Raw genomic sequence first — 24787 nt, 5'->3', positions numbered from 1 at the left:
ATACTGCATATCCAATGCAACAAGTTTATCAGTGTTTAAAATATAAAAGTTAAAAGTGAAAGATGGCAAATCTTTTTCCTCGTGATGCTGTCAAAGTACAGGAAACAACCTAAGGTCAGGTTGATGCTATGTGGACTCCTGTTCAAAAGTGCAGCCAACCTACCTTGGAGTGATGTTGATATTAAGAAAGAGCAACCATATAAAAACAAATATAAAACTATATCAACATATCAAAAAGTATCAAATTTGCACAAACTGATACCCTGGATTAGGCTTTCAGTATACAGTAAAAAGATGTAACCTGGATGCAGGCAGAACTGCTGTTGCACTTTCAGCTTTGCCAGAAGTTTAGTCTAGACATAAAAATGTGTTTATAAAGTACTGTTGGGATGCTTGGATTAATGATTCTGCTGGTTTACATGTTGCAAAATTAATCACACTGAATTAACAGTGCACTTAACTCCTTTGGCATTATTTGAATTAGATTTCACACTACTGAGCTGATGGTCTTGTGACACAACAGAGCACTCATCAGTTCCATGTGGGTGATGTGTGCACAGTGGAGGGGTAGCTCCTTGGTATATTTGTACCGTGAAAATAAAGAGTTTACTTGATGGGAAATGGAAAGCTGATAATCTTAATCCAGCCCCCTCCAGCTATCATGAAAAATACTGGAAGGAAATAAAAAATCAAACAAAAGCCTGATATTCTTCATTTTTATTATAATTTTAACAACATGAGTAAATTGAAATCTGTAAGCAAAGCAATTACATGAAGAGGGTCTAATAAAGTTGTTCAAGCTACAACCTACTTTGATGGTTGAATCAAACTGAATAAAGCAGGCTGCTTGGATGGGTTTTTAGCTTCCACGAACATAATTGGCAGTGATATCTTTTACTTTAATGGCAATGGTCTTCTGTGGGCTGGGAATTTCATAATCAGCTGAAAGTAAAAAAAAAAAAAAAAATTGGTCACTACTACAAACAGAAAAATTGCTGAACCATGTTCTATCCTCAATTCAGCTGGTGAAATCTCACCATCTTCAGTAAGATTTGATTATTTTAAAATTCTCCCTGGCCTGAGCAGAAGAGCAAGTCAAAATCTGTGGATCTGATTCTCAGAGGTTCCACGATTAAGGGTGATTAAGGATCTTAGAAAAGCCCAACCAAGCAACCCAACCCAACCACTGTAAAGGTGTTTACAAGTTATTCCCAGGGGAAAAATCTTAAGAGTCGGAGCCACATTTCTTCACAAAAGGTACAGTCAGTGGTCCAGATTCCATCCTTGGACTTCAGGGGGAACTTACAAGTTTAGAAAGGGAGTTTTTCCAGGATCACAGCTATAATATTTGGACTGTATTTAGGGAGGAGGAGGGATGGCATAATGTATTCATATCAAGAAACAACAACACATCTGCTTTGCAGCCACTAATGCAGCCCCTGGTTTTTAATATTTATAATTAATATTATAAGCCCCCTAGCTTTTTAATATTGCATTTCAAATCTTCAGAGAAGTGAAACTCATGGCAGGTTCTCAAACCATGTCCTTCTGTGATAGTGCTGGAAACCACCCATCTCCAATATATCAGGAATCTCTGTGTGTTGGGATCTGGGGTATTCTTCCCCTTTGGCAGCTTCTCCAAACCTCACCATCTACCAGCTAGCCTTATGAAACATGAGAAACACCCCAGTCCTCCTGCTTCCAGCAAACTCACAACCTCTTCCCAAGGAGAGTGTTCTCCATCCTTTTAAGGGCAAGTACCTGCTTTGCTCTCCATCCAGGAGGCAGTGATATGCAGCAATGTCTTTCTCCAGCTGTTGTTTGCTAGTCAGCAGATTTTCACGATCCCTCTGCTGCTGCTCAGTTTCTACTTTGATTTCTCCCATCTCTGCCTCCAGCTTGGAAATGACAGAGCCTAGGTTCTGCAGTTCGATGTCATGCCAGTGCTTGGCGTCATATAAAGAGTTCTCCAGACCCCTCTTCTGCAAGGGCAGGACAGCAGACAATAAATCAGTCAATTTCCATATGCTTCATAGTGATTTTTATTCTGGTTTGACCAATATCTCTATTGACAATATATATTTTGAGAATTCTTTTCTTAGCTACCTTGATATTAGATATTGTCATTACAAAAGTTGAAGCACTTTTACGAGATGCAGATACTCCTCACGTTGTCTAGTACTACACTACCAAGCAATCTCAGTGAGATTGAATATGAATACACTGAAGATGAAAATTTGGAGCCTGGTTTTCAAATGTGGTACACTTAGAGCACCATTTCAGTCAAGAGGAGCCCAGAGATGTCTGGCATCTCTGGAAATGATCTCTGGCGGAAAATGGGATTAATTCTTAACTCTTCATCCCAAGACAGGAATGTTCCCCTCAGAGTGTGTGTTGAGTTCGCAGAGAATACACCCACTGAAAACCCGGCATTCCTTACCAAGGTTCTCAAAGATTCGGTTTCTGCTTGCAAGCTCTGTATTTTGCAGGCAGTTTCGTGGAACTCGGTTCTGAGGCCCTCCACAAGCTCTTCCTCCTGGGTTCTCACGGCAGCCATCGTCTCAGCCTGTTGCTGGTGAAAGAAGGCGACTGTCATCACAGCCTACGCAAGTTATGGTTTAGCTTCCTTACATCCCAAACTGACAGTAATATTTTCACAGTTTGTGGCAATTCTGACTCTAAGTTTGATTCCTGTGTATTAAATCCCTCAGTTGAACAATTCTGGATACTTCTTAGTGTCAAAATTATCATATTTTCTGGGCATTTACTGTAAAATGGCTTATGCATACAAGCGTATTTGTGTTATCCATGTCAACAACAGCTGTTCAGAATTCATACTTGTATGTTTAAAGTGATCTCTAAAGAGAAAAACATTGCTGTAATTGTTCACTTTATAGCCATACTATAATATTTCTTAAAAAGTAGTGTGTCTTCAGAACTACTCACACCTTAATTTTGCACTTAATATTCTATGAGTCAGACAGCAAGTCATATCACAGGGGTCAAAAAAAAAATTCTGTTAGTTAAGTTCTAAGTTAATTATGCTGTTTCCTGCTCTTGTGGCTTGGGGGGTTTCATATGTGTTTAGTTCAGATCCCTTGAAAATAGGTGAAGGAGAAAGTACCTTAGTAAAAATAGAATTTCTATGCTTTTTAACAAGGGCTGAGATCAAGGTTTCTCTGCCCAGGGCTCTCTAGAAAATACAATTCTTCAGCCACAATCTACATTTCTCGTGGCTGATGCTAAAATTAAACTGCAAAATACTTCCATCCCACTCTGAAACTTCATCTTGACCCTGTTCTGTTTTTCTGATTATACATTCTTTTATTTAAAAAGTAAGATCAAATTTTAAAAAATCGAGGACCATACAGCAAAAGTAGGTTTTTTTTTTACTACCGTATGAACCCCACACCTTGCACATTGTGAATTAAATAGCCTCAGTGGTAAAAGGTCATTTAAGTACCAATTAAGTCTCAAACACAAATTTAGATGTAAGAACCTGTATTGCAGAGGGCTGAATCCAAGCACCACACCTGCCCTTTCCAGAAAATTGCACAGATCCTGTGTTTTCTGGAAATGCTTTGTTGGGGCTTGTGCTTCAGAGAGACATAATTCTACCTGTCTATTCCTGGTGAACCAGTGATCATAGACCTGCAACTCTTCAGGAAATTGTGTCTCCTAAGTTGTGTCAAGAGTGTAGTCTACACCTTCTTAGGCTATGAGGACTGCAGATGTCTCTTTAAAAAGAGAAACACAGGGAAGGGAAGGTGTTATAGCCTATACCCATTACCAGAAGCCTGGCTTTCACATTTACGCTGCTGGTGGCCCAAATGCTACCTATAAATCCAGCTTGCCCTCACCACAGGTGGCATTGAAGCCTTTCCAGGAGCTGCCTTAAGCTGTGAACCTGACTGTAGTGGTGTGAACAAGAGAACAGGCAGATGGAGATGGCTGCACCAGGTCCTGAACACTAAGGAGGACACAGCAAGTGAGCACACACTGAATGTGCTCTAAAGCTTTTGGGACACACGAGGTTTCCCCACCCTCCTTACAGGATTACCAGCCCAAGTGTCCATGTGTGAGGCCCTGCTGTGCGTGACACCCCTACAAATTAAGTGTTCACAAAGGCTTTGGGGTTCCTTCTGTGGAGAAGTGCAGAAGTAGTCTGTGTGTCCTCTTCAGTAAGCAATTCATGTTTTCTGGGGACTTTTCCCAAAATGCTTCATGAGGTAAAGGCTATACATGTGGTGACCACAAACAACTGGATTAATGGAGGGAGGTGATGAAATCATCTTCCTAAGTCTTTATCATATTGGTGCTTGAGTTTCCTAGGAATCTGTGAATTTCAAATGTCTGTACAGCTCCAAGCCAAGCGTTGTGCATGAGCGCAGAATCCCTCAGTAGTCTGTTTTTCATGGAATCCAGATAATGAAAGAATGATTAGGAACGGAACACCAACACCCAGAGTAGACCAGCATGGTATCTGAAGAAATACAGTTACTTCAAAAAGCTCTTGAGAGTTCTGGGAAAATTTTAGCAAATGAGAGAAAAACTGGCATAATTCACAAGATTTTTCAGAACCTATTATGAGGACAACAGAGAAAGCTGTGTAATTGCATGCTCAGGGAAGAATATTTCCATGGGTCAACAGCTGGTCAAGAGACAGAACATAAAGAGGACAATTAAGGTCTAGTTCCATTAAGACAGAAGCTTAACAGCTTGATGCCTCAAGGTCTACTGCATTGGGAATGAAGCATGAACTAGAAGGACTTATGGATGACAGAAAACTATACAGATTAGCAATGAGCAGGGGTGGATGTGGATCAAACTACATGAATGAACAGCACATCAGTAAGTAAAGCATCTTTCCAGGGAAAAACATTAAATAACATGCATGTCTTGCAAGGGTTTGAATCACCCGTGTCAAACTGGGGAAAGATTTTGACCACTAGAGACAAAAAAGTGTGCAGGTGAAACCAATGGATTTGAGTTTTGAGGTTACTCATCTGAAAAAGGCCTATGTGAAACCCCATTAAATATGAATTTAAATTGGTGTGTTTTGGTGGCCAAATATCCTTGAAAAAGATTGCAAATCTAGTCACAAGTCAAAGCAAATGAGGCAAGATAATTAGTCAGAAAATATCAAAAATACTGCCGTCATGTCTAAGTCAGTGCTAGGACATCAAACACCTTGGTCTGAGCTGGTCACAGGTACCTCAGAGAGTAGGTGCAGAAAAAGGAAACTAAAATATTAGGGATCAAGCAAACCTCACAGAGAGACACTGAAAAAACTGGTAATGAAGAGCAAAGGAGTGCAGAGAACTGCTTTCCCTCCTGTGATGTCACAAAAGAGCAAGGGTGAGTTTTTGTTATGTGGATAACCAAATGATACAACTTAACTACAAAAGATGATATAAAACCACAAGCTTAGTTGATAAAAGCTAAACTCTTGTCATCTGTATAAATAGTAGTAATCTGAATTGATCTGTGCCTGTAGGAGATAAGGGACACAAAACTGCATCATCTGGGTTTAATTTGTGGAAAGAAAGCCCCTAGAATGTCTTACCAGAATCTGTGCAGAACCAGAACCAATCATTCCAGAAATCTGTGATATTCTGTTTCTTTGTTCCATCAAAAAACAAACCAAAACAGGGACAATAGGCTAAGATGGCTGAGTAGGGGTGGGTTTGGTATCAAAGACATGACAGAGCAGTGTACTAAGAACTGTCAATTTTCTCCCCAAAAGATATCTCTGAGTAGCTAAAAGACCAGTTATTGAGGGTATGAAAGAAGCAGGAAGAAAGAAGTTGTAAGGGAATTTTGCACAGGAGAAGGAGGAGGAACAGCAGAACAGGCAAGCAGGAACACTGAAGAATTTGGTACCATCAGAGTGATGTTCATTTTGCTGAGACCTGGCAGAGTGGGTCAGGAACAGATTTTTCTGGGGAAAGCTCAAAAGGCTACTGAGGATGCCCTGGCTTTTCAGGGCTGCATGTGCTCTGTATGGAGGCATTCTCCAGGCTCGTGTAGTTTTTTACAGTGTCACTTCCTTTGGACTGTATGAGCTAAAAATCAGACCCCACAGACTAACTTTATGAAAACTTTGCATAGTAAGTCTGGCATTCTCACAAGCTTGATGGGGCCTCTGGGATAAACCCCTCTGCTTGGCTTCTTGTATGTTTTCTAGAAATTTTGGTATCACTGTTGTCACAGGATTTTTCTTCTTTATTTTGAAAATTAACTCAGAGCTTGCACATATGTTTGCAAACATATTTCTTGGTTTTGTTGTTTTTTCTTGCTGTTTCCCTTCGATACCCCTATACCTCTCATGGCAGCTCTTTACCTTGGAACAGGGGAGATATGTTTATATGGTTTTGCTAAGTATTTCAACAGTGCTGCTGCAGTTATGATTTCACAGAATTACAGGATATGTTGAGTTGGAAGGAACCCACAAGGATCATCGAGTCCAACTCCTGCCTCTGCACAGAACCATCCCCAAGAATCACACCATGTGCTTGAGAGGCTTGTCCAAATACTTAGTGAACTCTGTCAGGCTTGGTGCTGCTTGTCAGGCTTGGGGAGCCTGTTCCAGTGCCCAAACACCCTCTGGGTGAAGAACCTTTTTCTAACATCCTACCTAAACCTCCCCTGACACAACTTCAGGCCATTCCCTCAGGTCCTGTCATTGGTCACACAAGAGAAAAGATCAGTGTCTGCCCCTCCTTTTCCCCTCAGGTGGAAGTTGTAACTGCAATGAAGTCTCCCCCCCCCCCCCGTTTCCTCTTCTCCAGACTGAACAGACCAAGTGACCTCATTTGCTCCTCACCAGGGTTTCCTTCAAGGCCCTTCACCATCTTTGTTGCTCTCCTGATTTACTCTGTCATGCTCTGCTGTAAGAGCCAACTCAGAATGAGATGGCTTCTAACATCATCCACTGAACTTAATGCTTCAGCTGTACAAAAATACTTACTTCAGCCAGACACTTTGGAAAATAAGTGACCCTTCATGACAGAGAAAAACCTGCATTAATAGGCTGTCTCAGACTCAGCCTCAGAAGAGGAGAATCCCTGTTTAAAGGGAATGGCTATTACCATCACTTTTCATTTCTAAGTTAATATCTAGTTTTCCCGCTGCTGCCAAAAGAAGCAAAACCAACAAGGAGTGTAGAGGGCAATGTGTTTTGCCCTTATTTATGGACCCTTGTAAATTATTAAGTGGAGGAACAGCCCTAGTAAGAAGGGTAATAACAGTGGCTTATCCTACACAAAAGGTGTAAAGGTATCAACTGATTAAGTTAGTTTCCTTAGCCAACATTTCAGAGCCTTGAAAGGCTCCCGCAGATACTGGCGATATGAACAGGGCCATTTCCACCAGTGCTTAACTCTGTGTATCCCAAGAAGCCTTTATATTTATAAGTGCATTCTCCTTTGGAATTGGACCAAAATACTTTAGATTTTTAGTATCTTTTCTATTTCAAAAAAACACCAAAAAACACCCAACCCTCAAAGATATTGCAGAATATTAGAGAGATTTTGTGTTTGCTTGATACCCTGTGATGTTGGAGTGGGTTACAGAGTGCTGACCTTGGTACGGAGCAGGGCACCTGTCTCAGCACGATTCTTTTCAATGTCTCTCTCCCAGTGGATTCTGATTTTTTCCAGAATGTCATCCAGGCCACTTCCCAGGGGAACATCAAGTTCTTCCAGCTGAGATCCAGCAAGCTGCTTGTATAATACCTTCACATCCTTGAACAAAAATAACAAACATAAAGAAAGTGAACTGGACAATTGAATGGTATCTTCAGAGAAGCTCGAGGAAGAACTCTTTTGGTGCCACAAACAGAGAAATTAAATTTGGTCCCAAAAGGTATCTCTGCATTAATGATTTAGTGCACTGAAGGATTTCTCCTTCAGATGTGGATTTGCCTTGCTTCTGCATGGGGTCTCTTCCTGCAGATCTAGGATACTGGAAGTTTTCCCCTTGGTGGAAGGAGACTGAAGCCCTGCACCAAGGCAGTGCCTGGAGCAGCCCTCTCAACAGTGGCAAGTTTCTCCAGCAGCCAGTGCTTGACACATGTACGCTGTGCAGCTGGGACCCTAAATCACTACATACATTGCCAGTAAAGCTGCAGTGTGGACTTTGGGCCAAGGAACTAAGAGTTTACAGGTTATCAAAAACTCCTCCCTTGCTGCTGCACTATGCAGGAGCATGGGCCTGCATCTACTGGAAGATACAAGATGTGCAAAGCAGCAGGAGCTCTACAGCCTCACAGCTTGTGTGAGACAAGTGTGTGTTTTGTGCGCATGCATGTTAGATGAAGAGGATTTTCCTCTGTGGCAGCATTCTGTTCCTTCTTTACATTTAGGTGCTCCAAAACCATGTAACCAGTAGAGAATTATCAGGTCTAGAATTGCACACTTAAAGGTAGCACATCGTGTTCAGGGACACAAGAATGAATGAGATTTTCACATGTATCTTAACTGTCTGGCACTGCAATCCTTTTATATCAATCTGTTTATCTGTTATTGGCACAAAAAAAAGGTAGTGTAAAAGCATCTGGGAATTGTATTTGTAAGCAATGGCCCCTGACAGTGACAAGACTGGAAAAAATGGATGGGAATTATGAATCTGCAAGAATGCAAGCCTCAAAATGTGCCCACTCCAACTTCACAAAAGCTTCAAAAGGACTTGACATGGATTTGGTAGTGGGAGCACCAGTGGAAAGAAAGGTTTGAATTAGTTCAGGAAAGTCCTTGGGACTTTATTGTGCCAGAGCGCAGCAATAGTTGCTTCTAGCCTTTATTCTGTGACTTCTCTTAAGCAGCTTCCCCTGGTGCTGCTACCATTGGAAAACCAGGCCTGTGCTGAAGTGGTTCTGCAAATGCTCAGGTATTCCCAAAAGGTAAAGAAAAGAGCATCTTTCCCCTCTGCTTTCCACTCCTTGCTGGCTACATCAGGATCAAGATGGACAGGTGGTGTTCTCATTATGCCATAGGTATAGACAGAGAACAGCAGCAGCACCTGCTTTTTTGGTTTCACAGCAGTCATTGCATTGCTTGGAGGTTTAAAGAGGATCTTGTTTATTTATATCATTTTTTTCTTTACCCTCTTATCTAAAACAACTTCCATCTTCTGCCATGCACTGGTAATGAAGCCACTGGTTATTTTCTGCAAAATGCCAACCTTGGAATTAGACTGATGCAAGTAGAGAGCTGGTGATGCAACCTCATCTTGGCAAGCCAGTGTTGCTGAAATCTTGTGGTTGGAGGAACAACTAGTAAGAAATGTAAGGCAGGATAGTATCTTGCTTTCATAAACCATCACAATTCAAGCTTTATCTTACTTTTGAGGCACCAGCACAGTTGTTTGCTGTCCCTTATGAGGAATTAGTAACAGCTCCATATTAAAGTCCCCATGAATAAAGATGCTGATTTGTGTTCAGTCCTGAAATCCCTGCTGAAGGAAGTAAACCACCTTCATGCAAATAGTGTTGGTGAATGCAGTAAGTAGGAAAGTATTGCAAAATTGGGTAGTATGGGCTTCTCTTCTGGTTGGTTGTCTGTGGTGGTGCATCCTCTCCACCCACTCAGGATCCTCTGCGGTTTCAGGAATTCTTTATAGACTTCACCCTTAATCAATCAATGGCTCCCGAGCAATTAAGCTTCCCTTAAGTTTATCAGAAACACTGTCTCTTCCTAGGAGCTTCTGTTGCCTAACAAACTTCTGTTCCCTAACTAAGGACGGGGACAAGATAGTCAGCTATCATAACCTTGGAATACAATTTGTCTGAATCATAGCCCAAGTGGAACAATATTTTTGTTACCATACTTCTGAGGAAAACTCCAATAATTACCATCTTGGATTACAGCCAGGATGGAGATTGGCAGATGACTGGAGTCAATCATCTTGGGATAGTAGTCCTGAGTGAGGCCCTTTGAGATCTCCTGGACTGCAGTGGGCTGTGAGCAGCAATCTCCCTCTTACTGGGACAACTCTTGGAGCCAACAAGCTCTCGAGTTTGCAATACTCAATACTTGTTGCCAAATGTTGATGGTGGGACCTGGGATATCCCCACTACTTCTCAAGGCTCAGCCCTCACCTGTTGAGAGATGCAGAAGCATCTGATTTGAGTATTGCACTGAACTAGAGGGAAATTTTTAACAGGCACCTTTGTACAATCTTCTTCATGTCTGTTTGTGTGAGTGTGTGAATAGATTTAAATACCCTATAGCAAGTATAATATGAATACTGCCATCCCAGATCTACAGTTAAGTTACTACCAAGCTTATATGAAACCCAACTGGATCATTTTGTAAATGTTAAATTAGTCAGTGATCAGGTGCTGACAAATCCTTTAGCTATACGCCATTGACCAAATCTGAGGTAAAGTTTGGACTCAGCTGCACCTAATCTCCATCAGGAGTGTAGAAAGCAAGGGTATCTGCTCTGAACCTCATAACTCAATAAGAGAGCCTCCCCTAACCCTTCTGAATCTTTGTCCTTTGGCACCTTTACTCTCTGCATCCCCAATTTCCATGTAAACCATTCTAGATTGACTCTAATCCAATTTTCCTTTGTGAGCTTCATTATAATAAAATGAACCTTCCCATCAAAGTTAAATTGCACTTTCACATCTCATATTAAATCTGCTTTTGCCAGCACCTTTGATGATGATTCTTTAGAGCCAGTCCTTCATGCCACTGTCCCTGTGACTTGCTTTAGTGTTGTGCTTCTCAAGAGAGATTCAGTTTTCGGAACCAAGCACCTTGCTAAGCCAAGCAGGGTATTTTCATAAGAACCTGGTTAATGCTCAGCATCATTCAGCAGGACCAGAGCTGGTGCCTTGCACCTGCACTTTCTCCTTCCATCAGATCTCACTGCTGACATGTCCACATACACCACTGTGCAGCCCCTGGACCATCACGTGGTGTCTGACAAGAAGGGATGGCGTCTCTTCCATGTCACATTTATCACATGAGAAAGAGTTAACACCTACATGTAAGCAGTTTGATAATGCCTCAAGGGTTAGTCCTCAGAGTTAAAACAGAAGGAAGAAATAGGAGTAGGTTTCAGGAAAATCCCCCCACCCAGTCATGGCAGGAGGAGTTTTAATGTTTGCTTTGCACTAGATGTATGATACCAACCAGATGAAACAGGCACACATTGGCTTTGCAGTGTCCCGAGTCTGGACTTACTTCTTCATGATTCTTTGACAGCAAAGTTAGTTCTTCCTTCATGCTTTCTATCTGACTCTCCAGATCCATTTTAGTTAAATTAGCATCATCAATCACTTTATATAGGGAATTAATTTCATCTTCCACTGCCTTTCTAAATGGCTGCTCATTTTCATACCTGCAGAGAAAAAAAAAAAAAAAAAAAGCCAAACTTCAACACAGCACAGCTCAACAAGTAAAACCTGTCTTTTTTTCTGAATGACACTATTTCTGCTAATTAGCGAATGTGTCCCAGACAGAGGCACAGAAACACAGTTTACTTTGCTCTCACTTTGTCTCTTCATACGTGAAGTTAACTGCCCAAAGTGCCCTGTCATTAATTCAGAGTGTAAGAAAACAGGCCAAGTTAGCAGTATGTGCTATGATGGTTATCAAGCTGATAGGATTCCAGAAAAAGCATGGAGAGGCTAATGGTTTCTTGCTAGATCTGATATTTATATACAGTATCACCATGGGTGGCTTTTTCTCAGTTGTCTTGACAGTAAAATGAGAATACCTACTCACTTGTCTACATAGAAACCTTTTAGAGCAATGGCTAAAGAAAAAAACATGCACACCAAGCATTACTTTTGCTAACAGACATGCTAATGGAAGTCGGGTCTATGTTCCAGGGTCCTGGCCCATCCCTAAGACCAAATCCCAGCAGTATCAAAGAGGAAATTTCTGTGGTTGCTTTGTCAGCTACAATTGCTGCTGGAACAAACAGCTCGTTTCCAAACCATGGCTGTAATGGTAGGGAAATTTTGGCAAGCAGTTTCTGTTCCACAGCACTGCTTTCTGCACTGCTCTTGTTTGTAACTTTTTGGTTTATGCTTTCCATTGAAAACGTGGATTGCATTGTGAATCTCTTTGGGTGGGAGACATCTGTTCCAAACCTGTCCAGCCTGGGGACCTGGTGGCCAGGAAGGTTAGACAGAAGGGGTTGGCAGGTTAGTTTGGAACCTGCTTCATAAACACTTTGTTCTTGATAGCCACCTTCATTGCTGGGAGTTTAAAGCTTGGGAGAGTGGCAGCTAATCCCAGGAGCTTTCACTGTGCAGTAGATTGATTCAACATTGTTTTTAGTTATGTAGACTGCTTGTCCAAGTCAGCTGACACTCCTAAAAAGTATTTTTTCAAAGCTGCATAAAATATAACGTAACTTTCTGGATGTAAAGCCAAACAAGTATCTCAGAGTTGTACCTTTCTGAAATAAAATGCAAACTTAAGAATGACTAACACATTTTGGTTTTATGGTTAAATAAAATAATGCCAGAGAAAGAGAAAAAGAAATTTAAGGGATGATAAAAACCATGGGATATAAAAATCAATTACTTTGAAGTATGGTTTTTGTGTCAGAGCTTGCAAAAGCTATTTGTAAATGAATGAGACCATTATGAATAAAAAAAGCTAGAAGGATCATGTCTCCTGAGTAAAATCTAAAAAGCTTCATGCACTCATACACATGACTATCAGGCTTTTCAAACAGAAAGACAATAAAAAATAGTTTTCCAGTGTTTAAAATCTTCTTTTATTACTTAAATTTCTCAGTAAAGGAAAATCAGCTCAGCCAGTTTCTGTTTTCTTGTCTAATATTTCCACCCTGATGTCTGCAGTGGCGCAGCTTTTGCTTTGTGGCAGTAGCAGCATGATTGTTACTTCCAAAACCACTTCGTTTTGGTACTGAAGTACTGAAAATTACAACTAAAAAGCACATGGAAGTTGCCCCTTTATAAAGTGCCAACCCAATTTTGAATGAATACTGGCCTCCCAGTGAGAGACCAATGTCTGTGTTAAGACAAATGTCTGTGTTAAGAATAGCTTAGGTCCATTTTGCTTGTGCTTGTGCACATTTTTGTTACTATGAGTCTTCAAAATCTTCCAAAATAACGTTAGCACCATCATTATTTTTCTCCCAAATCAGGGTGTTGAATATGAATATGCCTAATAACCTAAAAAACAAGTGCATTCTACTCCCTAGCATTACACCCCTACAAATTAAGTGTTCACAAAGGCAAAGTTTAAAGAAAGTGGCCAGCTGGGTGCCACCACAGGACTACCTGTCTTTAAAATCTTCAGCACAGGCTTGAATATTCTCGGTGTGCAGCATAAGACGAGCATTTTCAAGGACTGCTTCACCCACCTAGAAGAAAGATACAACAGAGCTCAAGCAATGAAGAGCTTCAGCACACATATCTTAAGCAGACGTACATCTTTGATTCTGAAAATAATCCTTTATCCTAGGGCTGTTCAAGTGACTCATTCCAGATAACTTTATCAATTATTTTTGTACACGTAAGTTCACAAATTCTCCGCAAATAGACTGTAATTTGCCATCAAACTGCTCATTCCTCCTAAGCCCTCATCTTCTTGTAGCAACACATTTATTCTGATCATCAGCTCTTTGCAAGGGGCAAAATTCATTGCTGTGCTCAAGGTATTCTCATCATTTATAGTCCCACTATACTTTCTATAGAATTTAAGCAGCACTTAGGCAATTCCTATTCTACTTCCCATATTAGCAGTCCTCTTCAGGGTTGTCCTCCTCAGGGAGCCACGGAATACTTGCTGCTCATGCCGACTGCGAGCCCTCCTCAGCTCCCAGAGCATTGTTTTCCTTCTCCTATGGTATCTTCTAGGCTCTTGCAATAGATATGAGACATGAGAAGACTTCAAAGATTATTACACTGATTGGAAAGATTGTGCAAATCAGACTGTGGTATCCTGTCTGGGTTGCATCTCTAACGTCCAAGAGGCACTTGAGGGGTAAGTTAACCAGTAAGGCTTGTGACTTAGCAGCTTGTTGTGATTCAGGAAGGTTATATAAAATGATAAAAAACTAAAATAGACCACTGCCTGCCCTGGAGTCACACGTGCACTGAGCTATGGAGGTGACCAAAGACATGCAGAATTCAGTACCAGGCTTAGAGTGATCACCTCTGCAAGTAACCGTCTTGGAGCTCCAGTCGCCCCATGATCCATGCTGTCACTCTGGAAAAGCTAAACTGAACATTTCTTTGATCTTTTTCAGGAGACACTAAAGAAGATTTGCAGTTAAAACTAAATCACCTCATGAATAAGATCAGATTTTAAGCTGGCCAGAAGAGCTCTTGAAGCAGAAAAATCTTTCCTTAGATAATTAAGTCTGTAACTAAGATTGCAAATGACCCAAAGCGTTCTGCTCCTCCAAGGTGAAACACACCATGCAATGTGGAAACATCAAAGCTGCATCCAGACAAGTTATCTCAAGTGGGATTGTTGCCCTGTGTTCCCACATGCCCTGAGGCTGTTTGGTCACAGGGTGGAGGTGGGCATGCAAAGCTGAAGTTTCTAGGTGGTCATTAACATTTATCCTCATGGAGAGTGGCTTACTACTCCAAATGTCTTACAAATGTTTGGTCCAAAAAATGTGTAATACCTGAAGGCATCTGATAAGAAGAAATGTGAAGAAATACCCTGTTCCTTCACTATCCATTATGTCCATCATGGATCAGGAAGCTAAAAGCACTCTACTTCTTTTCAATCTGATGAAGAACAAGAGTTAAAAAAGTTTTTTTTCTTAATTCTTACCTACTGCTACAAAAAAAAAACCAAACAGGGAAGGTGGATGGGGCTGGAGCTTCTTTCACACCATTGCATGGGAAACCTATTTTTCTTCAATAACTGTAGGATTTCTTGGCCAATTCCAAACAATATGATAGAGGGATAGGCCATCTCAGAGACATCCAGTTCTAAAACAGTTCATGAAAATAGCATCTGGGCAGAGGAGAGAGGTTCTGTAGATACTGCTGCTCAGGGAAAAAAAAAAGCCCCAATTTCAGCATGGGAAAATTGGGGAGTGTGGCAAAAGCACAGGACTCAGAGATGTCACAAAAGCCACAGGTGTGGGCAGAGATGATCCCCCAGCACACACCAGCCAGCTCTGTTGTCCAGCACAAAAGTACAGAAGAATTCTGTGTGCTCATTTGCACACAGAACCGGCTGCTCTTCATTTTTCAACCCCTTGTTTCCTTCTCCCTGATTTTTTGCAGCCCCACTTTACCAGCACTATCCTAACTCTCCAAACCCTGGGTTGTCCATCTGTGGCATTTCAGAGCAGCTGAGCAGAGCTGGGACTTTGGGGACATGCTACTCTTCTGTCCTCAGGTTCCCTTGCACCAGGACACCTGAGTTTCTCCTGAAGGATGGAGAATTGACATTTAGTCAGCACAGAAGTAGAGGGACTTCCTTGACACAAGCTCTGAAATCTTGATTGCTTTATTTTTCTACTTTTTTTTCTTTATTTTCTTTTTTCCTACAGAAGTTATTTTGTCTTCCTGACAACTCATACATGTGTGGATCTTCACAGAAGCTTTAATTTTTTTCTCTGACTCAATCAAGGAGCAGAAATGTTGCCCTGTGATTTGCCCTGCTTTGTTGAAACAAACCCGTTTGCCTCTGGCAGGGATTACACAGAGTTACAACATCTGACCTAAAGTCTGATGAAAATTAATGTCTTTGGGTGAATTTGGAACATCCTGTGAGCAAAAGTAACATTAAATCCTCTGAGCTGCACAATGTCACTCAGAGGCATATTAGTAGTGAAGTTTAGGGGCTGAATCCAGTGAGAAAGGGCTTTTGGGCTGCAACAAAAGCAGAAGCAGTCAACAGCTGGTAAACTGCTGCTGCCTGGATTTCTGCATCTATGTGGAGACAGACTGGTTTTTAAAAGTGTTTTTCATTAGTGGTCTTGTGGATTTATTGAGGCATTTGAGGTGACTTTTACCTGCCCCACAGTGGATGTCTTTACCATACTCCTGAGGACTCAGTCAATACCCCAGCTCTCTTCTTCATAGACCCACTGCTAAAGCCAAGGGCTCAGTGAGAAGGTCCAGGGCTTTCCAAAACTGCACAAAACCCTGAACTATGCCATGTAAGTAAAAATGGTATAACCACCACCTCCCAAACTAATGTTTAGAAGACTTCAGGGATGACTTGCAGTGGAAACCAGCAGGCACCAATTTTTCGGCACTCCTGGAAATCACCTGTGGGCCCTTTAAATCTGACAGTGAACGTAAAGGGTAAGTAATTAGACAGTAGTTTCTAACACTGTCTAACATGGTACAAACTATGTTTCCTGAGAAACTCCCTCTGATTTGCATGAGCTGTGAAAGCCCTTTCCTAGGCTCCAAAAGAAGAGATCCAAGTCTTCCATCTAATGGCTCTTTTGTTTGATTTAATTCTCCTATTAATCAACAGCTGGATGCAAACACACAGCATTAGTGGGAGAGATTTGTAGCCACTTTGCTGACACACGTACTAAAACACATGATGCAGCGGTTTAGGAAACACTCTTCTTTGTGTCCATTGGGAATGAGAAGCCTTGCAATGCTGCAAGCATTCAGACATTGCCTCCTCTGCTTGTAAAGCAGAAGGCAGTGCTGTCCTGCCTCAGAGCTTCTGGGAGGCTTAAGTCACTGATGCTCATGTAGCATTCAAAGAGCCAAAAAGGGAAGAGTTTAAAAAATGAAAATATTATTACTAATAACTCCTTTCAGTCGCACGTTGTCTTTCAACACTCAGTTCTGTGATGCACATCCACCTTTTGATCACAATTTTTTTCAGCTCTCGAATTAACAGTGAATATTCATGGTATTAAATATCCTAACTACAAAGCAGCAACAATTTTCTTTGATTTCACTGTGATTTTATGGACATGAAAATGCAATATTAATTTTTTGGAAGAAAAGTCTCATCAAAATCTGCATCAACATACTCTCTCATTTGCAGGGTTACAACTGGCATCAAGGATAAAACAGCTGCTTCAAGGGAGTGGGCAGCTGCCAGACTTGATAAAGTGTGAAGAGATACAGACACTTACAGGGAGAATTTACTACTAGCAACTGCTAGTGACTAGCAACTTCTAATTTTTAACAGAGATTTGGCCAAATTTGGCATGGCAAGATTCACTATGCCTTTCAAATTCTTAGCTGTGCTTTATCTGTAGCTTTGTATACTTTTGTTATTCTTACAAATGTCTAAATCCTTTCTGACTGCCACTAAATTTGTGGCCTCAGATGTGGCCTGTGATAATGAATCCCATGGTTTAATTATTCATGTAATGGAAACTTCTCTGGCTTGTAAGTTCACTTCAGTAAAGCAAATGCCTCCATGGGGAAAGATCAGGTGTCGATCTAGTCTTTCCTTCCACACATGCAAGGAAATAGTTGATACCAGACCATTGCCTCCAACACAATTTAATTCACAACTAAAATCAGGCTAAAAGCCTGCAGCCCACTGCCAAGCAATAAAGTCTTAATGGTCTTGGTCATGCTTTCCATGTTGAACTTTTTCTCAGAGCCTGAAGGAGGAAACCTCAAAGGCGGCAAGAGCAGCATTTGTTGCTTTGCCTCAGGAAAGGTAATACCTGGAGAGAGGCTGAGATTGATGGCTCCTTTGCTGATTCCTGCTGCATTCAGGGAAATTCGACTCCATGTATACATCAAATATTTTATAAGTACACAGGACTGCATCAAAGAATGCCTGGTTCTCAAAGCAGGAGACACCTCTTAAATTATCTGTAAAACTGTAATGTTGCTCAAGCACAAGGAGAAAAACTCACACCACCTCACAGCTGCCTGTGAAGGCAGCCCAAATTTATGCTGTTGGAGGTGGCTGAGAGAAGATCACTACAACTAATTCACTGCCATTCTCTGTAGGGCAGTTGATCAAGCTTTGTGCCATTTTGTAGGAGTTTGTTGTACGCTTACATGAGTAGCAGAATGCTATTTCACCCATTTACAGACACTGATCACGCACTGTGTTGTGCTAGAGTGTGTCACAAGTAACACCCAGCAGCTCTTCTGACCCTGCAGCAAATAAATTAGTGGGTGTGAGTCCAAATGTGGCAATTCCTCAGGCTGTTAGACCTGTGTATTCTCCAGGCTTAATATTCACACTGATTAAATGCTGATAGAAAGGCCAAGTGCAAATAAAAGCAGCTCTATTGAAAAACTCTGGAGGTCTTTCAAATGCTCCCAACCATGCACAGGATGTCATGATCAGTCACAGCAGTGATAAAATTGGTCCAGGATGTCGATTCCTTCTCCTGCTTTTGTGTTTTCTTCTGTGATCTGAACTGCACTATGTGTCACCTCATAGACAAGCTAAATCTGTGTCTCCCATGCAGCTGTAATTGAACAGTCATGGAGGCTGAGCTACCCTCTTCTCTCTCAGAAACTCAGATTGTTTCAAGCATCCACTTCTCCCAAGCGCTGCCCTGTACCCTGGGAAGAAATTGCCATTGCAAAGAGTGTCCTATTCTGCAGAGGAGACACATTTGATTAGAGATAGAGTTTTCCACAAGAAGACCAGGATGAAGCTTGGAGAAGAAGAGTATGCACAGGGTAAAATTTGTATTTCTGTCATGAAATAGTAATTCTGTCACATGAATTCCTCTTGGCAAGGATTTCTCATTTCCCTCTTCTCCTGCAAAAATCCTCTTGCTTTGTGCCTGTCCCAATTAGTGTGTGTCCACCTGCTCTGATAAAAGCCAGCCAGCTGCCCAGGCGGATAATTAACCCTGTGAACTGGATAGTTGCTTTCCATCATTCAGCTCCCACCAGTGATCCCCTGCTGCAGCCATAGCTCTGACAATTGCAAGGAAACATGAGTGGTTTCTCCTGAGGGACCCTGCACTCACACACACACACCCTCTGAGTCCCTCACTGACACGTTTTTTCCCTTAGCTCTGAGTTCGGGAGATATGCTGGTTTTGCTGGCAGTGCAGCTACCCAAAATTTGGGATGCTGGAGCACATCCCAGGAAGGGCAGGAGGGAAACGGGACTTCAGGTCTGCTGGGGTCTCTCCTGTGCCACTGCAGAGATGGGCCTGTCACATTTGTGATTTTGAGACCAGGAGAGTCCTTTGAGGCCATGTCCTTGTCTTCTCATTAGCAGGGCAGGAGGAAAGGGCTCCTGCTTAGACCCCTCCCAATTGTGTCTTTCTCTTTGCTGCTTCTTGTTCAAAAACTGTTCCTATCATGAGTGCTTGGGCTAAACCAGGTGCCTGCTTGAGTGGGTTTTTTTCCCCAAAACTTTCATAGCTGCTTTATGCGAATGGCACCGAGGGGTTTTATGGCTGCCAGGGATCTCTCCTCACTGAACCCATGGGCCTGGACAGGAATCAAAATGAGCACTCAGATTCTACAAGAAGCTGAAAATGGGGTATGCCACTCTCAAAGAAATCAAGGTGGATGTGGACATCTGCAGAAAATTTGAATATATCTACAAATATTATGTTTAGGAATGTATCTGCCAGGTGCCTCTCATTTCTGCTACACCTTGCTCCTGAATGCCTTTTACTTTTCTGTTTGGGATGTGTTGTGGCAGGAGGGTTCTGGCTTTGTGTGATTTCAGCTGTTTTTTCAGCAACTGATTTTGACATTATTTTAATAAATGTGATGGTTTTGATGTTGATGCTGGCATAATTTTTCCAATTAGTTCCAGGACGAATGAGCTAATTTGTGTTTGGGCTGGATAGGGTTCTGCTTTGATTTTTGGTTAAACGCTTAATAAAAAAAGCAAAGAAATCTATTAATCAGAATTGTACATAACAGCTTGGATCACATCCGTGAAAGACAAAACCCAGTAAGTGATGCCTCTTTTATTGATTTAATTGAAGCAATTCAGAAAATTTTGTGTTCCCTGATGTGTTTTGATAGTTCAATAGATACGGATGATACTAGTTTTTTTCTGTTCTTTTCTATGACACTCACAAATGCTGTTACTACATGGCTTTATTTTTCTGATTTTTGTATAGGAAGATACCAATGTTCAGGCTAGATTTCATTATGAGATGCTCCTATTCACTCATAAAAAAGAGGCAGAGGCAAGGATGACTACAAAGAAAGGTTGAAAGGAAAGCAATTTGATGAAAAATTATTACATAGCAGGTTCATCTGCACTGCAATGTTGGGTGTTTATACAATGAAAAATTGAGTAGTCCTTCCTAAAGTACCTATGGTCCCATATTTTTGGTCTCAAACACAAATTTCAGTAGGATTTACAGGTAAAGTCTACAACTGCAAAATGGGATACTGGTGTGGAGAACATGGGATGACAGCTGCAAAGGACTCCCTGTCCCCTATCCAAGTTCCCTTCTTCTCCAGTAAGATTAATAGGTTCAAAGAGATGGCTTTTTGTACCCCAGATTCAGAGCACCCCTTTACTTCAGCAGCTGCTCCCTTCAGGAAGCAATAACATCATTTACTAGTAATAAAAGGTGGAAACTTTAAAAGCTGGTGCTTAACTGGGTGTTCCTGCTGATATGATCTTTATACAACAGCTTGTGCCAACACATTCAGAGTTCAAGCAATGTTTGTGGTGTTCTGGGAGAAGACCTGCTGTAAAAATACAAAGTAAAACTGGCCAGCCCAAGTTAAAACACACAATTGTCCCAGTCAACTTAAAGTTGGCTTTCAGGCTTTCTGTAGACCTAGTGATAGAATTTTCTGTGCCTGCACAGCGATGCTGGGAAGAGGTGTGAGAGGTGTGCAAGATGCCAGACTCCAGGTCTTTGGAATCCCGTCTGCTCCCACTGGCTGGAAGCTGGGAAGCCAGGCTTGTGTGGTGCACCAAGACCTCAGCAGACAGAGCCCTGTGTCTGCTGCAAGCAGGACATCAGCCTGCAAGGTTTTACTGGCCAGCAAAAGGAACTCCTTCTTGTCCATGAGGTCAATACAGACCCCATTTCGCTGCCTCACAATAAACATTTGTCCCATATGGAGAAGGTGGGAGTAAGGGATGGTGGGGTGGTGGCAAAGGAAAGGAAGGGAGTCATTAATTTGTAACCATGTAATTATTACTTCTAAATAAATGTAGCTTTCAAAAATGTTATTAAGCCAACAAGGGAATAAAGTGAAAATCTGAATTGCTGATTAAAAATAAAACCCACAACGTGCTTGTAATGATATCATGTTAAGTGATAACCTAATTCAGTCCTAGTAGGTTTCTTTCAATAATTTTGATACTCAATGTAATAACCACAGATTTAGAAGAAGAAGGGGGGAAAAAAAAAAAAAAGGAAAAAACCCCCACCCGTTCTAATCGGCCCAGACTTCGGCGCCTTGGGGTGCATTTCAATCGCTCTCATGCGCACGACGCCTGAGGCAATCCTCCTGCTTAATAGGCATAATAATGCTAATTATCACGAAGATAGATTTTAAACCCTGTGTCTAGGCACCGTGCCTTGCAATCAGACAGCATTCATGAGCAGCCTGGTGCCCAGCCCTCCGGAGCTGCCGATGACCCGGGCAGCTCCCCCGGCTGCCGGCAGCGCTCCGGCGCTCCCCTGGTGGTGAATCGCCCCCCAGTTCCCACCTGGTGGTGAATCGCACCCCAGTTCCCACCTGGTGGTAAATCGCCTCCAGTTCCCACCTGGTGGTGAATCGCCCCCCCAGTTCCCACCTGGTGGTGAATCGCCCCCCAGTTCTCACCTGGTGGTGAATCGCACCCCAGTTCTCACCTGGTGGTAAATCGCCTCCCAGTTCTCACGCAGCGCTCCCCAGCTGCCCACGCTGGCCGCCTTCTTGTCCAGGTAGACTCTGATGTGCTCCTCCAGCTCCTGGTTGACCTGCTCGAGAGCTCGCACCTTCTCGATGTACTCCACCAAGCAGCCATTCAGGCTTTCGTAGGAGAGACCCCTGCCCTTATCCAGCCCCGGGGCCAGGGGCACGGCGGCGGCGGAGCTGCGGAGACCCTGGAGGAAGACGCTGCTGATGCCCAGGGCCCTACGGGACACTCGGGTGCCCAGGCTGCTCACGCCGCCCGTGGGGACGGTGCCCACGTAGACGCCGGGGGGTCTCGACAGGCTCCCTCCACCTCCGACGCTCACCCGGCGGCCGGGCGGCCCCGAGCTCTCCGCCGTGGAGGTAGAGGGCTGCTGCCCCAGGAAGGACGACCGGCGCCTCGGCAAGGGCATGTTGTCGCTCCAGCCTGCCGAGCACCGCCGCTCAGCCCGGCCGCCTCGCCCGGCACTGGCGGGAGGGATGTGCCGAGCCCAGCAGGTCGGGGCTCGCTCGGGATTTCGGCTTTGTGCGACGGCTTTCTGGAAGGGGGCTTTGTGCTGCCTGGGAGCGCCCGTCACATTGTCCGGGCGGCTGCTGGGTCAGCAATCCCATTTCAGGGGAAATCTCCCGGCTGCTGCTGCTGCAAATGTGGCAGATGAAAAGCACAATGGTGTTTATGGGGACAGCGGGACGGGGATTCAGTACAATGCACGTGTTAAAATACCAGCCGTGCTTTCTACGCTGACACCCGGATGATTTCCTACCCTTACAGTCACAGGTATCCAGTTACATATTACAGATGCATCTGCTTCTCGCACCAGTGCTTGCTCCAGACAAAGTCTACTTCAGTAAGACATTTCCTAACTTAGCAAAACACAAACCTCTGTGGAGTCAACTGGGCCACAACTGAGCAGAGCTGAGCCAGCCTTTTGCCACTGCAGAGCATCAAATGCTCCCCTGGGTCTGCTGCAGCTTCTGGTTTCTTTGCAACTCGGCTTCACCACCCACCCAAGGCATATTGACACCATCCCAACAGGTTTTATAGGGACAAGCAACCTCATAGCCACCCCTTCTCAATCATTTTAGCTTCACATAATCAATTGCACTTGTTCAACAACGGCCTGCTTCACTTCTTTGTCTCCCAACGTGGTGACAAAGTGAGGCAACTGTGAACTGAAAGAAAAGGGCAAAACAATCCTAGAGACTTATTGCAGGGAAAGGGGGAGATTTCCCCTGCTTTTGTTCTTATGACACTATTCTTTACCTACTAGTGATCAGGTGGGTAGTTTATAGGTAATAATAAGTATTAAGTAGCATTAAGTGATCCTGGTACGGGGTGATCCTTCATAATACAATGTTAGGCCTGGATTTTTCTACCTACACACAGGGATACTTCACAGCCAGGATGCTGTTCCAGTGTAGGATCACCGTGTGCACATCTTTGTAGGCACGATTGTAATGTGCTGATGTTGGGCATTGCCCTAATGCAGTGTAGGTTTGTGCAGGGGCAGTGGTGAGTCTTTGGCGAGACAGGATACAATCAGAAATCCCTGCCTTCCACTGGTGCCTAATCCTGGCTCGCCGGGTTGATGGCTGGAGTCTGTTTCACTTGTTTTTTTAAGTTTGAGAATTGCAAGGCTGCTTACAGTCAGGTCACCATTTCCAGGTTGTGTGAAGACTGGGAACAGCCCAGCATCTCTCAGCTTTGCGAATACTTTTGGCTAGCTTAGGTATTCTGCCTTTAGAATACCAAGCAAACTGTGCTGGCTAAATGACCAGCATCCTCCTGTATTTCTTACACAGTATTTTCAGTGTAGTTGCTCTGTGTCAACTTAGAAAATCTCCCTTGCAAAAGTAATACCATGTACAGAGAACAAATGTAATAACGTGGACTTTTTTTTCAAAGAACTGAATTTAGTTTTCTGTAACCTTGTTCCCTCTGTCCACCTCCCTCTTTAAATAAAAACAAAGATCCTTGTGGGATTGCTTTTGCTCTTGGCAGTACCCTCAGGGATTTTACTCTCCTATCAGTGGTTTCTAGGAGGCTGTTTAGTAATTAATCGGTAGGATCACAGGTATCATATTGCACAGCATTTATCCCACGGTGAAAAGATATATTCCCAAAGTGCCCATCCATGCCCATCCACAGCCTTGTCATCCTGCCTGCCCTATCACCTCATGAGAAAGCCTTGCATTACCCTCTGATGCTGACCAGACAAACAAACATCCAGGAGAGTCCCTGTAACATTACAATCTTCCAGTTTCCAGAAGCCTCTAGTCTACAGTCCGCACAGCAGAAGAGAATGTGTGGGATGGTGAGAAAGGAGGAGCAATGAGGCCTCTGTGGCCCCCTGAGGCAAGTCTGGGTCTGTCTCCACCCATCATTTAGTAAAGTTGTCATGTTGCTCTGACCAACAGCAGCCACTGGGACACTGCTGTCAAGTGGGAACAGCTGGACCAGATGTGCCACTGCTGTAAGTCTCTTTTCTAGCACCAGCTGTGGCTCACCCTGAACAAGGCATATGGTTAATGATGCTACACTAACCCTGTCCTGCCCAAACTTGCCTTTGATGCAGCCAAGCATTAAACCTGAGTTGCTGGTAGGGTGGCAGGCCAGCTGGAGCAGGGGCTAAACTGCCCCTCACAGCCCGCTCCTGATGAAGTGAGGAGTGAAAGCAGAAAATTGCCTAGCAGAACTGGTGGCCAGAGGTGGGAAGAAGGAGGACAAGGCTTCAAATAGCAGCCATTTCACTTGCTGAATGATATAAAAAGAGTAATTTGAGCAGCTAAACTAAGAATTGGTCCCACAGTAACAGTTCTGGGTTCTCAAAGAGAGAGCATCGATTTGGGCCAAATCATTCCATGTTCCCTATTAGTCTCGCCTTGCAGCAACCTATTTTTAACTCATCATTTAGGCTTCGTTCACCCTTACTATTCCCCTAACACTATTAGAGTCTGCAATCTAGCACTTAACAGGGTAGGACAGAATTGCCATTTTGCTCTGAAACGCTGCATTTTCCTTCCTAA

The 24787-nt window shown here is 43.0% G+C and overlaps 1 protein-coding gene across 2 annotated transcripts; it reads right to left on the bottom strand.

Annotated features, from left to right (window-relative positions):
• Positions 1-695: 695 nt before the first annotated feature.
• On the bottom strand, positions 696-22269 carry BFSP2 (beaded filament structural protein 2). Of its 2 annotated transcripts, XM_058832397.1 has the most exons (7): positions 21718-22269; positions 13274-13356; positions 11196-11352; positions 7584-7745; positions 2441-2572; positions 1762-1982; positions 696-942 (listed from the first exon to the last, which is right to left on the bottom strand). In XM_058832397.1, exons 1-7 carry the CDS (start codon positions 22171-22173, stop codon positions 939-941), a joined length of 1215 nt encoding a protein of 404 aa, XP_058688380.1. In that variant the 5' UTR covers positions 22174-22269; the 3' UTR covers positions 696-938. The 2 variants fall into 2 exon arrangements, with proteins under 2 accessions (XP_058688380.1, XP_058688379.1); XM_058832396.1 differs by having other exon boundaries at positions 932-1982; positions 21718-22173.
• Between the last annotated feature and the right edge of the window lie 2518 nt (positions 22270-24787).

Source organism: Poecile atricapillus, chromosome 2, assembly GCF_030490865.1.
Source record: "Poecile atricapillus isolate bPoeAtr1 chromosome 2, bPoeAtr1.hap1, whole genome shotgun sequence".
NCBI lineage: Eukaryota > Metazoa > Chordata > Aves > Passeriformes > Paridae > Poecile > Poecile atricapillus.
Note: the sequence above shows the minus strand (reverse complement) of the source record. Positions and strands in the feature narration are given on the sequence as shown.

Excerpts from the sequence above, each read along its gene's own strand:
- BFSP2 (XM_058832396.1), bottom strand. The coding sequence starts at position 22,173 with ATGCCCTTGCCGAGGCGCCGGTCGTCCTTCCTGGGGCAGCAGCCCTCT. Across the intron at positions 11,353-13,273 it reads GCTGAAGATTTTAAAGACAG|GTATGAAAATGAGCAGCCAT; the intron begins GTAGTCCTGTGG and ends TTTTCTCTGCAG. Across the intron at positions 7,746-11,195 it reads TGTCAAAGAATCATGAAGAA|GATGTGAAGGTATTATACAA; the intron begins GTAAGTCCAGAC and ends TTTTTGTTCAAG.